The sequence below is a fragment of the Babylonia areolata genome, chromosome 6 (assembly GCF_041734735.1).
Source record: "Babylonia areolata isolate BAREFJ2019XMU chromosome 6, ASM4173473v1, whole genome shotgun sequence".
In the NCBI taxonomy this organism is placed as follows: domain Eukaryota; kingdom Metazoa; phylum Mollusca; class Gastropoda; order Neogastropoda; family Buccinidae; genus Babylonia; species Babylonia areolata.
Genome location: NC_134881.1, coordinates 34,672,339 through 34,688,409, shown reverse-complemented (window position 1 = coordinate 34,688,409; position 16,071 = coordinate 34,672,339). Strand labels below are relative to the sequence as shown.

The following is a 16,071-nucleotide window of genomic DNA, read 5'->3' as shown; positions in this document are numbered from 1 at the left end:
GATCACGGTTGGGGGTCCTGGTTTGGTTGTGTAGTTTTTGTCTTTGGGAAAGGCTTTTTACTCTGATTTTCCTCAGTCCACCTTGGTATGCTTTGATGATTTGGGTGTTGTTTTTTGTGATACCTGGTTTCCTGGTGTTTATTTTTTGACAATGGTGAATGTGATGTGCTTTGTTTTGCTGTGATTTGCACCTGTGTGATTTGAGACTGTGAAGGCGCCTGTGTTGATTTACATATTTTTTTGTCTTACATATGTATATTTTAGCCAATGTCATGTGAAACTGTGTTGTCTTTTCACATATTTTACAATACTTAGTCCTAAATTTGTATGTTTTATTGTAAAGCACGGTGAGCCCCATGTGAGATGGGGGTGGTGGTGTGTCCATCGAGATCGATGATGACCATCGTTGTCATCCAGCTGGGGGATGGGGGGGAGGATGCTCATGAATCTATCTGTGAATGCGCAGATGGCTGAATAGTCCAATCTGCGCACGAAATGTTCGCTGACAGTTGGGGCAGACAAAGACAGGCATATCATTGTCAGGGAGCTTGTTTGCCCGTGACTTTCTGGCCTGCCTCTTCTGAACAGCTGACCAGAAATGGGGGTACTGCGCTGTATAAGCCTGCATTTTATTATTTTCATTATGCATTAGCAACTGACTTCAGTTGTGGAAGGTTAAAGCAGCTGAAGGACAGGATTGGGCCCAGCCTTTCTTTCAAGGTATCAATTCACACCCCCAGTGGCCATAAAAGGCTACAAAACCTACAACCTTTGACGGTTTAGTTCAGTTCCTGTGTGTTTCCCTGTTCGGGGTTTCCACAGGTCCTGGAGACCTTGAAAAGTCCTGGTAAAGTGGAAGGGCTGTTTCCAGGGCACAAGCAGAGGGACCCCCCTCCTCCCCCCCCAAAGAATTAAAAACAAAAAAAACAAAGCAACAACAACAACTTACAAACAAAAAAAATACAGGAAAATCACACCACCACCTCCTGGGAAAGTCCTGGATTTTTCAAAAGCCCTTGACCACTGCACCTTATGAAACGAGAACAGCGTAGCATAATCATAAAGTGCAGTTACTACTTTTTTGATACCTTTGAATGGTGTGCTTCATTTTGCTGGACAGAAAGTAGTGCAATCCTAAGAGGAAGAAGTTCAAACAAAGAATGGTGACCGGCATTCAGACGGTCTGTAAATTCTTCTGCATTCGTGGGCTGCAACTCCCACATTCACTCGTATGTACATGAGTGGGATTTTACATGTATGACCGTTTTTACCCTGCCATGTAGGCAGCCATACTCTGCTTTCAGGGGTGTGCATGCTGGGTATGTTCTTGTTTTCATAACCCACCCAACGCTGACATGATTACAGGATCTTTAATGTGCATATTTGATCTTCTGCTTGCTGTATACACACGAAGGGGGTTCAGGTTCTGGTAGGTCTGCACATATGCTGACCTGGGAGATCGGAACAATCTTCACCCTTTACCCACCAGGTGCCATCACTGAGATTCGAACCCGGGACCCTCAGATTAAAAGTCCAACGCTTTGACCACTCAGCTATTGCGGCCGTCGGCCTGTAAGTTCAATCTGTTCTCAGTGAGATGACAGCCCTAAACTGACAGGCATGTTTGTCATCAGCAGTCAAGGGGTTAATAATTCATTTCTGTCGTGTTGGTTTCAGGTTCACCACTTCGTGCTTTATGACAATCAGGCCCGAGGCTTTGTGCGGCCGTATTGCATGGTGTTTATTTCCCAAGATATCAGGTACTGCTGTCACTGGACCTGTGTAGTTATTTTGCTTCGGTTAGTGGATATGCCATGCTTCATTTGGCTAGGCAACCCTGTATATAATTTCTTCTGTTAGTGGGTATGCCATGTTTTATTGTGGTAGGCAGCCCAACCCATTTGAAAAAAAAAAAAAAAAAAAAAATGATAGGAAACAATTTTTTTTCTTATGTTTCATTGTTCAAAGAATATTTCATACTCAATTTTGACACACACTAATGTAGTTATCAGTATTATCATTTGTTTTCTGTTCAATCTTACTCTCAGAACAGTGTAGTGTAGGTACAAAATTGAATGATTATTGGGTTTGTAAAAATGACTGAGCCAGTATTTTGGTACTAACTGTTGGGTTATATGATTCTTAGTTGCTGATGTGTTGTCAGCCATATATTGTTTATTCATCACACTGAGTCAGATTTTGTTGTTGATAATGCCATTGAAAATGTCCACAATGGACATAGTAGCACACCACTGATAAAATTGACTAGTTATAATTTGCAGAAAAAAGTTTGGTTATGTAGGTTTCGGTAAATATTCTTTATTTCTTGCTACATGATTAATATCCATTGGGTATTTGTTACCATGTAATTATTATTCAAATATTCATATTTTGTTTCCTGGGTCTTGGAATGCAAGTCTGTTCAAACAATTTCTTTAGTTTGACTTTAGACTCTGTATGTGAGGGAGGTAATATATGTGTATGTATGTGTCTGTGTTTGTGTCTTTGTGTGTTTATGTGTGTATGAGAGACAGAGAGAGAGACACATAGAGAGATATCCATTGCTGGATTCCCTTTGGTTTATTTCTGTTTTGATCTGTTGAGATCAGTATGACTCATTTGTACTCATAATTTAGGCTTCCCATCTTTCAGTGATAAGATATGCATGTGGCTGAATTGGTGTTTTTTTGTTTTTTTTAAATTTTTACGACATCTGTTGATGTATCATAATCATATAACTGGGCATGCATGTGACTGTTTTGTTTCAGGAAAATCATGATGTTCTATGAAGAATTATCATCTCAGTTCAAGAGAGTAAGTGCTAAAACAGCATGGCTTTGTTTATTTGAATTGATGTGGACATCTATATGAAACTTTATTGTGTTAAAAAGAAAGAGCACCTGATTTGTGTATGTGAAAAAAACCCCTAAACATACAGTATATTTTCTTTCTAGTAGCAGATGTGTTCTTCCAGTTTGGTATTGAATTGACTTGTAGTGATTGTGATCCAATTTTTAGGGAAAGTTTCTGTGTTTATTAAAATTTATTTTGGATGTAGAAAAAGGTATGAAGTTTAAAACCCATTTTAGTTTTTTTTAACTGATACAGTGCTTTTGTCATACAAAAAGGGAAATGCCAGAATCCTAATAAATGCAGTGTAAAGGTTAAAAAAGACAACTGACATATGAAATTAGTACTGTTGAACACTGAAGATGTTGAAGAGATTGAGGACATACTATTGTAATCTTTATGATTTTTTTTTTAGGGGGGGGCAGGAGTTGTTGATACTTGTTAGGTTTTTGCAGTCCAAAGATAAAAATTCAGTACTAAATTCTTTGTATTTTTATTATATTTAAAAAAAAAAGAAAAAGATAGATAGTCTTCAAGTGGTTTGGAAAGTGTGACAGAACATGTGAAAAAGTTTGAGCACTACATCTCGTGATGACATAGCGATCTGCCTAATGCAGAAATGTCAGAACATGAAAGGAGTCTTTATTTCATGTGAAGTTGAAATTTTGAAAAAAAAATATGAGTCATGTTGTAACTTCTGCATCTTTCTGAAATGTGACATGTCATTTTTGCACATTTTGTGTTTGTAAAAAAATAAGCAAGACTTGTCGATGTGGCTTCTGCATCTTCTTTGTTTCTCCAGGCAGCCCGCTTTCTCAAGTATGGAAACCGGTTGCTGTTTGTGAAAGACCTTGAGCGTCATCTACAAGACCTGGAGCACACTAAAGGTTGGACTGCTTCCTTCTATACGCCTTCAGCATACAGCTTTTCTTTTGCTTATTCCGTAGAATTTGTATTACATCACTGAGGAAAGGTAAGGAAGAGGAATAAAACAGTTTCAAAGACATCTTTAGAAAGAATGTAGACAGATTTTGTATTTTACTTAATACAAGGTGTGCTGATTATAAGACACATCCTCCGAATGTCAGGAAACGTCCACTTTTAACCTTACTTAAGGTGTGGCCTATTATAAGACGCACATCACAACGACAAACTAGAAGTCATGCTTTTATGGGTCAGTCGCTGCTGTGGCCATGTTTGTAGGTGTACCTTCAGGTGAAGATGATGTTGAGGCCCCAGTGTCAGCATTGGAACTGTCTTCACATGTTGTGTGATCTGCTTTCTTGTCTGCTCCATCAGTCTTGGACTTTACGAATCTGTCCTTTCTCAGCATGCCAGTCTGAGCTGCTTTTTTTTAATTCTGATTCAAGGGAGGGTTTCATTCGTTTTCACCACCATGAACATCGTGCTTTTGAGTTTCCTGGGTTGAGTTTGATATGAGTCTGATTTAGGACAGTGTTTTGGCAGATTTTATTTAGATTAGGTGCACCGTATGGTAAGGTGTATGGGTCGAGCTTGTGGAAATAAGTATCACCTTACAGTCCATAAAGATAGGGGCAGATGTCATTCATTCTGACTCGAGTTACATGTTTATCATTTACAGTATATTGTGAAGGTAGTAATGTAATTTGTATTTTGTCATATGTGGAAATATTTATGTATGCCTATAATCTTTTTTTATGTGCCTGATACACTTCCGGATTTTATATGATTTTATGTAAATTATATAATCATTATCGGATGCCCTTCCCTCCCTCCACTGATGCCCCTATGCTTCTGTTTTTATTTAATTTATTTCATTGCTTGTGAGTGTGGTTTATTCATTGAATGTGTTTAAGTCTTTGGCAGACTGTAGTGGAGCGCTGGGATGAGTCAGTGAACAACACCACAAACATTTCCTGTGTTTTTTTTCAACATTGGTGCAATAAAATCTCTCATTATATCTCATTGTGACTCTGTGTGTGTATCTGGGCAGGCTACATGTTGAACCAGGTGGGTCGGATGCGCATGAAGGAGGTGGAGAGACGTGACGGAGAGCAGAGCAAGGTGCGGAGCAATGCGGAGAACGAGCTGTACAAAGCTCTGCAGAACATCCGCCAGTCCACGACGGAGATCAAAGACATCCTGACCATTCTGAAGCCTATCCTGGTGTGTTTTACACTCCTTTTTTTGTCATTTTTTTGCTTCCTCATCATTTGTACAGTTTCAGTGGCATTTTTCCCACGCCACTCATTTCTATTGCTCCCACATACACAGCAACACCTATATTCATCTGTCACACTCTTAGCGTTGGCAGTCCAAAGGGAACTATCAATGTTAGGAGGACACCCTGCACTGCTGTTGAGGCACTTTGATGGTGTTCAATAGTGCCTGTTGTGAATTCAACTTACTTAGGACACCACCTACTGACACCACCTACTGATGAGGATAACCGCTTAGTTGTAGTGCCTGTTAGGTTTTGATTTTGCTGTCAAATGTAGCTTGGAAGGAGAGGATTAGGCACAGCCCTTCCCGTGCCAAGCCCTAGACACAGTTTACACGAATTTGCTGTCTCAATGGCCATAAAAGACTATGTGCTATTTCAAGTTTAAACTTTTTGTAACCAAGAGATGCTGTATTGATTTTTACAGATGTTTTATGTTCAGCGTTGAAGTTTCCCTTGTGAATGTTAGGTCAGAAAAGTCTTACCAGGGAGTTTTATTTGGGACATCTCTCTTGTTGCTGCGGCTTCTTTTTACCTAAGCTGACGGGGGCAACAGCTGAGTGGTTAAAGCGTTGGATTTTCAATCTGAGGGTCCTGGGTTCAAATCTTGGTAACAGTGCCTGGTGGGTAAAGGGTGGAGACTTTTTCCAATCTCCCAGGTCAACGTTATGTGCAGACCTGCTTGTGCCTGAACATCCTTCATGTGTATACACAAGCAGAAGATCAAATACGCACGTTAAAGATCCTGTAGTCCATGTTAGCATTTGGTGGGTTATGGAAACAAGAACATTCCCAGCATGCACACCCCTGAAAACAAAGTATGGCTGCCTACATGGCGAGGTAAAAATGGTCATACTCGTAAAAAGCCCACTCGTGTACATACGAGTGAAAATGGGAGTTGCAGCCCACGAATGAAGAAGAAGACGACTTTTACCTGAGCTGATTGCAAGTTGTGCACAGGGTCTTGGTTTGTCACCTCATCTGAAAGACTGGCACCCAGACTACCACTCAGGATCTTGTAGAAGAAGTGGGTAAAAACTGTGGTCTGTGCATGAAACGAACCAGAAATCCTGCTCTCTGGTTGGGTTATGATAAAACTGGACCACCATTCCTCTTTAGCTGTCGTCATTATTTTATCTCTTGGTGTGAACCATCTGATTTATGCAGAAATTTGATTGCGTTTTCTTAAATGGAAGCTGATGGAAAGTGATAAACAGCAATAGGCTTGAAGGTGTGTGTGTGTGTGTGTTTGCAAGATTAAAAGTTTCTGAACTTTTCTTTTTTTCATATACTTAATACCTCATGTTTGTTTCAATGTTTGCCTCATTTGATTGTCAGTCATATGTAATTTCTTGTCTAGTTAATTACATCTAGTTTTCATTCTAGTTAATCAGACCAAGTTTCTATTCTAGTTGATTTGATCTACATCCTGTTCAATTCTAGTTAACTGGACATACAGTTTCTACTCTAGTTGATTAGACCACCCAGTTTCTTTTGTATTGAATTCAACCTAATTTCTGTTCTGATTAATCAGACCTGGGTTCTGTTCTGGTTAATTCAACCTAGTTTCTGCTCGAGTGAATTAGACCACCTTGTTTCTAATCTATATAGTGGGACTACCTAATTCCACTCTAGTTGATAGGACCTGGTTTCTATTCTGGTTAATTCAACCTAGTTTCTGCTCGAGTGAATTAGACCACCTTGTTTCTAATCTATATAGTGGGACTACCTAATTCCACTCTAGTTGATAAGACCTGGTTTCTATTCTGGTTAATTCAACCTAGTTTCTGCTCAAGTGAATTAGACCACCTTGTTTCTAATCTATATAATGGGACTACCTAATTCCACTCTAGTTGATAAGACCTGGTTTCTGTTCTTGTTAATTCAACCTAGTTTCTGCTCGAGTGAATTAGACCACCTTGTTTCTAATCTATATAATGGGACTCCCTAATTCCACTCTAGTTGATAGGACCTGGTTTCTATTCTGGTTAATTCAACCTAGTTTCTGCTCGAGTGAATTAGACCACCTTGTTTCTAATCTATATAGTGGGACTACCTAATTCCACTCTAGTTGATAAGACCTGGTTTCTATTCTGGTTAATTCAACCTAGTTTCTGCTCCAGTGAGTTAGACCACATAGTTTCTGTTCTTTATAATTAAATTAACATAGTTCTACTCCATTTAATTAGACCTGGTTTCTGTTCTAGTTATTAGACCAGCTAGTTTCTGTTCTTCCACCTCGTTTCTGTTCCAGTGAATTCTGTGCTGTTTTTCTTCTCTCCTCAGCATGACCAGCGGCTGGAGAATCGATTCAGAGCGTTGGAAGAGAAGGCCTTCCAGCACGCCAACGACGACTTGGCGCTCATGGAGAAGCTCAGTTTGCAGGAGGACTGGTTTGCTGTCGGCATCGACTGTGATAATCCTACAAACGGTGCTGAGTGGTCTTGTGGAATTTTATTATGAACACCGTGGTTTTGATAATCCCTGTGTGATTCCTGTAAATGGTGTTGTGTTGTATTACTTTTTTGTCACAACAGATTTTTCTCTGTGTGTGAAATTCTTCTTCTTCTTCTTCTGCGTTCACTCGTATGCACACGAGTGGGCTTTTACGTGTATGACTGTTTTTACCCCGCCATGTAGGCAGCCATACTCAGTTTTCAGGGGTGTGCATGTTGGGTATGTTCTTGTTTCCATAACCCACCGAACGCTGACATGGATTACAGGATCTTTAACGTGCGTATTTGATCTTCTGCTTGCATATACACACGAGGGGGGTTCAGCCACTTAGCAGGTCTGCACATATGTTGACCTGGGAGATCGTAAAAATCTCCACCCTTTACCCACCAGGCGCCGTCACCGTGATTCGAACCCGGGACCCTCAGATTGACAGTCCAACACTTTAACCACTCGGCTATTGCGCCCGTCTGTGTGTGAAATTCGATTTGCTGTCCCTGGGGAGAGCATGTCACCACAGTGCAGTGCCACCAATGATGATTTTTTTTTTTTTTTTTTTTTCAATTTGTTTTTCATTCCTCAAGTGTGTATTTGTTTTCCTGTCAAAGTGGATTTTTCCACAAAATTTTGCCATGGACAACCCTGTTGTTGTGGGTTCTGTTATTATGTGCGTCAAGCGCATGCTGCACATGGGACCTTGGTTTTTCGGCTCATCCGAATGACTAGTATCCAGACCACCACTCAAGGGTTTGGTGGAGAAGAAAATTCTGAAGAGTGTGGGGGTTTGATCCTGTGCATTCAGATTCTCGCACTTCCTTGGCAAGCACATGTCCACTAGGCCACGCCTCAACACTGCGTTGCCTTGTGGAATTTTTGTCATACAGTATTTTTGATAATCCTGGAATGGTCCTTTAAGGCCAGACATGGTAGTACAAAAACGTATGAAATAAACTTGAAGTTTATGGCTTTCTGTGACATGGTATGCAAAGATATTGGACTAACCATGTCTAAAAAGGTCATTTTGTGCAATTTATCGTGACGGTTTCCATGGAAACGAATCCAAAATGGCCGACAAACAAAAAAATTTAAAAGCTTAGAACTTCGGTACCTTTATAGATATGTTATTTCTGTTTTATTTGATTTATTTGTATTTGTTCTTTATTATGGTGCAGTGGTATTTTGGAATTTGAATAAATACTTTTTTGTTGTTGTTGTTAAAATGAGTATAAATTCCTTGACATAATTTTTTTCAAATGAGTGTATATTCATTCTTTTACTAGTACTATACAAACCACAGCACTATGATAAAGATGAATACATAAAGAAAGAAAGTACTAAGTTTGAACATGCTATCTTTTAAAGTTTTTGAGCATTAGCATTTTGAAAAATGTTATTACGAGGACAAAACACAAAACTGAGAAAACAGGAAAAGAAAGAGATGTGCTTGTACTCACAAGAAATCACACATGTTGATGCTGTTTGAAGCTTTATTTAAGTGAATATTGTACCCAGGTGAAATGGACTATAAAGATTAGATGTTGACGCAAATTATGCGAAAAAACGAAAATCACAAAAAATCATGATTTTGGTCAAAATTTCACTATCGTGTCTGGCCTTAAATGGTGATGAGTTGCTGAAAGGCATTTGTCAGGCCATTTTCTTGATAATCCTGTAATGGCTGATATGACACTCAGTATGTTGCTAATTACTTAAATGTTGGTGAACCCCTTCAAGTTTTAACAAGTTTATTATAATCCTGCAAGCTTCAGGTGCCTTAGAATTGATTACACATGTCATGAACCCTTCAGTGTGAAACATACTCTTACTGGCTGCCAGGACTTGCATGACATCAGACACAAGTGCTTTACTGCCAACTCTGTGAAGACGCTGTGTCAAGCTGATCTATGAATCTCTGGCTTTTTAAAGGAAGCGAATGTTTTTAACTTTGTCTGATTGTTGTTTCTGTGTGGGAAAGATTTATCACCAGACATTTAAACTTTGAAGGCTGGCTGTGTGTTTGAGTTTAGTTGTGCAGTTGTTGTGTTTTTTTGTTGTTGTTTTTTTTAATTTTTATTACAAATTGGGGTTGTTTTAAAGTGGTGACAGTTCTGATATAGGTTCAGTGATAAGACTGGCTGTGTGTCCGAGTTTTCTGTGCAGTTGTTTTTACGTTATGAAGTGGGGTTGTTTTAAGGCGGTGACAGTTTTGATATAGCTTTAGCGATAAGACTGGCCATGTGTTTGAGTGTAATTGTTGCAGTTTCTATTATAAAGTTGGGTTGTTTCAAAGCGGTGACAGTCATGGCATGGCTTCAGTCATCAGACTGGGCTGTAAGCAGTTTGATTTGATTTGTGATATGATTCTGAATGGATTGTGGCAGGCATTATAACAATGGAGCTGTGTTGACAGGTGGTTCCTTGAAGGACACTGTTTCCCCAGTCTGCTTGTTCAAGTCAGCATCTTCCCACACTGTGAGTAATTGTTATTTAAAACTCTTTTCCTGGACTTGGACATATTTTTTAACACTCCCAGTTTCTTTTCCTTAGCACACAGGAATCACAAAATTTGAAAGTTCTACAGCAGGCAAGGGGTTGGGTTTTTTTGTGTTACCATATCCACATTGATTTTTTTTGCTGTGCAGATCTCAGAGAGAAAAAAAATAACTGAGCAATTTATTGTAAGAACTTAATGTATTTGACATGTGGTAAATTCAGGTTTTTTTGGTGGTTTTCTCAAAAAACATTGTAATCAGATTTGTAATTTTGTTACACATATGTATGAAAACCAGGAAAAAACGAAAAAGAAAGTTTTTGATATTACATGAATGAAACAGGGTTTGAATATACTATCTATTGCAAGCATTATTTCAATATTTTAAGGGTAAAAAACAACAAAAAAAAACAACAACAAAAAACATGCATAGAAAGACCGACAGACAGACATATATATACATTCGTTTATTATAACTTGTCATATCAGATTGTATCACATCGCCTTTCGTTATATTATGCAGCATTTCATTACAAAACAGTGAACAATCACATACATATACATAAATATCTGCATGCATACACAGTTATAAATATACATAAAGACAGAAGCATTCTGATCATTTGTATTTGTATTTCTTTTTATCACAACAGATTTCTCTGTGTGAAAATCGGGCTGCTCTCCCCAGGGAGAGCGCATCGCTACACTACAGCGTCACCCATTTTTTTGTGCAGCACACCGGGTTATTTTGATTATATTGTGGTCCAACCTGTTCATCATAGGAACATGATGGTTGTGTTAGTTAAATGTGTAGTCCAGAACATTCTCACAGAAACAGGATGGTTTAGTTTACTCTTAGATACGAGTGTGGGATTTTAAGCATAAAAAAATCCATGTCAGCGTTCGGTGGGTTATGGAAACAAGAACATACCCAGCGTGCACACCCCCAAAAATGGAGTATGGCTGCCTACATGGCGGGGTAAAAATGGTCACAGACATACACGTAAAAGCCCACTCATGTACATATGAGTGAACGTGGGAATTGCAGCCCATGAACGAACGAAGAAGAAGAAGAAGAAAAACTTTGATTCTGTGTGACTTTTTTTTTTTTTTTTTTTCTCTGTTTATTTCTTTCTATGATATTTGAGGCTTCATGCATTCAGCACAATGGATTCCGAGCCTGTTATGAGGTGAACTGGAAAGAAAGATCATAAAGACAAAAAATGGAATGAGCTCTCTCTTTTGCTTTGTCAAATCTTTGCAGTCAACCCTTTCGAGTCTGGCCTTCTTCTTCTTTTGCGTTCACTCGTATGCACACGAGTGGGCTTTTACGTGTATGACCGTTTTTACCCCGCCATGTAGGCAGCCATACACTGTTTTCGGGGGTGTGCATGCTGGGTATGTTCTTGTTTCCATAACCCACCGAACGCTGACATGGATTGCAGGATCTTTAACGTGCGTATTTGATCTTCTGCTTGCATATACACATGAAGGGGGTTCAGGCACTAGCAGGTCTGCACATATGTTGACCTGGGAGATCATAAAAATCTCCACCCTTTACCCACTAGGCGTCGTCACCGTGATTCGAACCCGTGACCCTCAAATTGACAGTCCAATGCTTTAACCACTCAGCTATTGCGCCTGTCCAAGTCTGGCCTTAAAACCTAACACTTTCTCTCTGCTCCCCCCCCCCCTCCCCACACACCCCTGCTTCTCTCTTTCCCACTTCTTCCTGGTCTTGAGTTTCTCTAGCTTTCTACTTGCATACATTTGTAATTCTTATCTTTCATTCCTCTGAATCAGAAACAAAAATAGATGTGTGTGTGCTTGTGAACGACTGGTGTGAAAGCGCTTTGATTTGTCTCTGCACAATATTCAGTGCTATATGAATACTTATTGTTGTTATTGTTGTTATTATTATTCTTGTTCTTAAGGAAAGGTTTTGAGGTGGGAAAGGAGACCAAGATAAGCAAGAGAAACACAGAGATGTTGAGGGTTCAAGGAGAAGTGTGAACATTCAGGTTGTCAGTAAAATAAAGCAAAGACTGTACCTGTTGCGGGTGGTTTATTCATATTAGGCCTGGGACCCTTGTGAAGGGGAATGTGAACAAATAAGTGATAATGATATCATTTATAAAAAATGTTCACTGCCATATGAATACTTAATGTCATTATTATTATTAAGGAAAGGTTTTCAGGTTGGAAGTGAGACAAATATAAGCAAGAGAAACACAGAGATGTTGTGGGTGGTTTATTCATATTAGGCCTGGGGCCCCCCATGAAGACGAATGTGAGCAAATAAGTAATAATCATAACGTCATTTATAAACATAGCATGCAAAACATTGCAACAGTGCAAGTACCAGGTAAATCATGATTATTAAATGACAACAATCTTCCCAATACATAAAGGCTTGGTATAAATACACAGACAGATTTCACACGACATTAGATTTTACCTGTTGCAGCCGTTACTTGTGGAGACAAAGAAAGCCAAGCGGTTCAACAGTCCCCTCAGAGGCCTGCATGAGCTGTGCTCCTGGGGTGCCAAGGAAGGACTCCGCAAGCTGCGCTGCATACATGAGGTTGGATTCCTTTTCTGTTATAGTGTTGGCATTCCTTTACTGGTCAGGCATCTGCTTGGCAGATGTGGTGTAGCGTATCTGGATTTGTCCGAACGCAGTGACGCCTCCTTGAGCTACTGAAACTGAAACTGAAACTATTGTTTTGCTTTCGTGTGCTGGGTATCTTTGCTTTTGTTTCGGTGCTCAGCCAGTGCTGATAAAGGCCCTTTGTGATCGGCTGGGCTCTGAGCAACATAATTTGATTGTTACTTGTCTGTAGTAGCCAACGGGTTAATACCTTTTTTGACTCACTTGTGTAAACAAAGTCAGTCTGTGTTTTAACCCGGTGTTCGGTTGTCTGTGTGTGTGTGTGTGTGTGTCCGTGTGTCTGTGTGTCCGTGGTAAACTTTAACATTGACATTTTCTCTGCAAATACTTTGTCAGTTGACACCAAATTTGGCATAAAAATAGGAAAAATTCAGTTCTTTCCAGTCATCTTATTTAAAGCAATATTGCACCTCTGGGATGGGCACAAAAAAAATAAAAAAGAAGCCTAATTATATGCAAACTGCATTTACTGTTATATTGATATTTTTTGTATTCTCTAAACTTGGCACTTTGACCTCTTATTCTGACACAACAACAAGAGGAGTCATTATTATCATTTTTTGTTCAAACAGGAACTTCTTTCATTAAGCATGGAATTTTTATTTATTTTGCAAACGTTTTGGTGCAGATGGTAAAAAAGGGAAATTACTCTGTAATTAATGCTAGGGGACTTAATTTATCACAAGTGAGTCTTGAAGGCCTTGCTTTTGTTTCGGTGCTCAGCCAGCGCTGATAAAGGCCCTTTGTGATCGGCTGGGCTCTAAGCAATATGATTTGATTGTTACTTGTCTGTAGTAGCCAACGGGTTAATACCTTTTTTTTTTTTCTTTTTTTTTTTCCAGTATTTCAAGAGAGATGCCATGGTTCTGGAGGTGGATAAAAACGAGTCCCAGCTCATGGGTGAGTGATAAAATAAAAGTCAGATAATGTAAGGTAAAGTAAAGTAAGAATAACTTTTATTATCTCGAATCAGGTGCAGCATTGCAATATAGACCAGTTCTCAACATGGATTTCAGGTACGGGACTGATAAAGCTGCCTGTCATCAGAAAAACTTATGCGATATAAACATTGACAATGAGTAACTTGAGAAACTGTGTATATGATAAACAAGATAGGTCCCAACACATTACCTTGTGGAACTCCTCATTCCTTCTTCTTCTTCTTCTGCGTTCGATGTTTTGGCTGCGTCAGACGGTCACCCCCGTCGCCACGATGTAGCCCACGGTCTTCTCCAGGTCGTGGCGGTCTCCCCAAAGCTGCGCCTGTAGCTCTGTGCCCCCTGGCCAGGTTTGACGCCGTAGAGCTTCATGGGTTGGGCAGTGTTGGAGGATGTGTTCAGGGGTCTGGGGTCCAGTGCCACATGGACACTCATCAGTGTGGGCGATCTTCATACGGTGAAGGTGACTCAGTAGTCGGCAGTGGCCGGTTCTCAGTCTGAAGAGGACTGTCTGCTGGTGTCTCTGGAGCTGGTGGATTGGATCGACACCACTGTTTGCACCCAGCCTTCTCTTCCACTGGTTCTGGTAACGGTTGTGGATGATGGTCCTGGCCTCTCTGTAGGTCACGGGGTGGCTGAACTGCTTCATTTTGCTGCCTGCCTTGGAGAGAGCATCGGCCTTTTCGTTCCCCATGACCCCACAGTGAGAAGGAACCCACTGAACAGTGACAGTCGACCGTTTTGAAAGGTCATGAAGGGCTGCTTTGATGTTTGTCAGCTGCTGTTCGTTTCTGGTTGACTGGAGTCCCTGCAGGAGAGATCTGCAGTCAGTGAAGAAGGCTATCTTTGGTGGTGGGTTGACTGACGTCCTGAGGCCTTGTGCAGCATGGAGTAGTGCTGCTGTCTCCGCTCTGTAGTTCGAGGAGATTCTTCCTGTGGGGAAGGCTCCAGGGGTCAGTCTTCCATCTGTGTGCCTGATGAAGATGCCTGCTCCTCCATTCTTCACTGCTCCCTCCGAGGATCCATCTGTGAAGACGTGCGTCCATTCGCTGGGGTTGTACCGAGTCTCAATCATCTCCAATGTCAGAGCTTTCAGCAGGGGAGGGGCTTGGCAGTCCTTTTGGTCGATGCCAGGGACTTTTGTGATGATTGAGACTCCTTCCAGTTGGTCGGCCGGTTCCTCGAAGTCGGGGAGTGTTTCCATCTCGGCAGGGGACGAGGGCAGCAGGTCTTCATGTTGGCGGTGCAGGGCCTTGGAGAGGTGGTTGAAGCTGGTCCGCTTCAGTCTGTTCTTTGTTGGGTGCTTCAGTTTTTCGTGCATTGGGTGAGTTGGCATGCGCAGGAGCTTCTCGCTGTGGATGAAGACTTTTTCCTCTCGTCTATCTTTGAGTGGGTGGAGGCCTGTGTGTTTCTCCATCGCCTGAACTGGAGTCGTCTTTATCCCGCCAGTGATCAGCCGTAGCCCTGCGTTCTGAACTTTGCTCAGGCGGCTTGTGTTGGTTGCTGATGCCGTGGCCCAGGCAGTGCTGCCATACTCCAGGGTTGGCCTGACAGTTCCAGTGTACACCCTCTGCAGTATGCTGCTGTTGGCACCCCAAGAGGTCCCGGCGAGTTTTTTCAGGATGGCCAGTTTTCTGGTTGCTCGTCTCTCGATGTCCTTGAGATGGGGGTTCCATGTCAATCGCTTGTCGAGCTTCACACCCAGGTACATTGGCGTGTCATCCTGTTTCAACTGCATTCCGTTCAGTTTGAGGTGGGAGGTTTCTGACATCGGTGACAGCGAGAAGATTGCTGAGACTGTCTTGGTGGTGTTGATGTCTACTCCCCAGGCAGAGGCCCATGTTCCCACGTGGTTGAGTGCTTCCTGCATTCTGTGGCTGGCGGACGTGAGGTATTCCGCAGCACTCCAGGCAGCAAAGTCATCAGCGTGGAGGGCTCTGGAGACATGCTTGGAGATCTTCTCAGCGATGTCGTCGATGAAGATGAGGAAAAGTGTAGGGGAAATGACTCCTCCTTGCGGCACACCTTGCTGTAGAGTGACCCGATGGCTGGTTTTCCCGTCGAGTTTTACCCTTGCCCTGCGGTGTTGGAGGAAATCCTGGATCCAGCGGTACATCTTCCCTTCCACTTTCTTGTTGAGGAGCTTCAGGAGAAGTCCTGCCTTCCAGACCTTGTCGAAGGCCTTGGTTAGGTCCACGAAGACTGCAAGCACCTTCTTCTTTTCTTGAAAGGCAGTCTCTATCTCCTGTGCAAGGTACACCAGCTGGTCTTCGGTGCTGCGGTTTTTCCTGTAGGCTGATTGGGTATTGCTGAGCAGGTGGTTTTCTTCAAGGTGTTTCAGGAGTCGAGTGTTCACCATCCTTTCCATCACCTTGCCCAGACAACTCAGGAGGCTGATTGGTCGATAGCTGGACTTCTTAGTCTTATCCTTCTGCTTCTTTCTGATGGGGATGATGATGGCTTC

The 16,071-nt window shown here is 41.4% G+C and overlaps 1 protein-coding gene across 1 annotated transcript in view; it reads left to right on the top strand.

The window, feature by feature from the left end:
- LOC143283376 (guanine nucleotide exchange protein SMCR8-like) overlaps positions 1-16,071 on the top strand; it is a 60,428-nt gene that overhangs the window by 3,095 nt on the left and 41,262 nt on the right. Inside the window, exons 5-12 of the mRNA XM_076589582.1 lie at positions 1,678-1,760; positions 2,769-2,814; positions 3,653-3,737; positions 4,826-4,998; positions 7,340-7,484; positions 9,918-9,979; positions 12,466-12,582; positions 13,512-13,569. Of these exons, the coding sequence (XP_076445697.1) occupies positions 1,678-1,760; positions 2,769-2,814; positions 3,653-3,737; positions 4,826-4,998; positions 7,340-7,484; positions 9,918-9,979; positions 12,466-12,582; positions 13,512-13,569 (769 nt within the window). The remainder of the gene's footprint in view (positions 1-1,677; positions 1,761-2,768; positions 2,815-3,652; positions 3,738-4,825; positions 4,999-7,339; positions 7,485-9,917; positions 9,980-12,465; positions 12,583-13,511; positions 13,570-16,071) is intronic.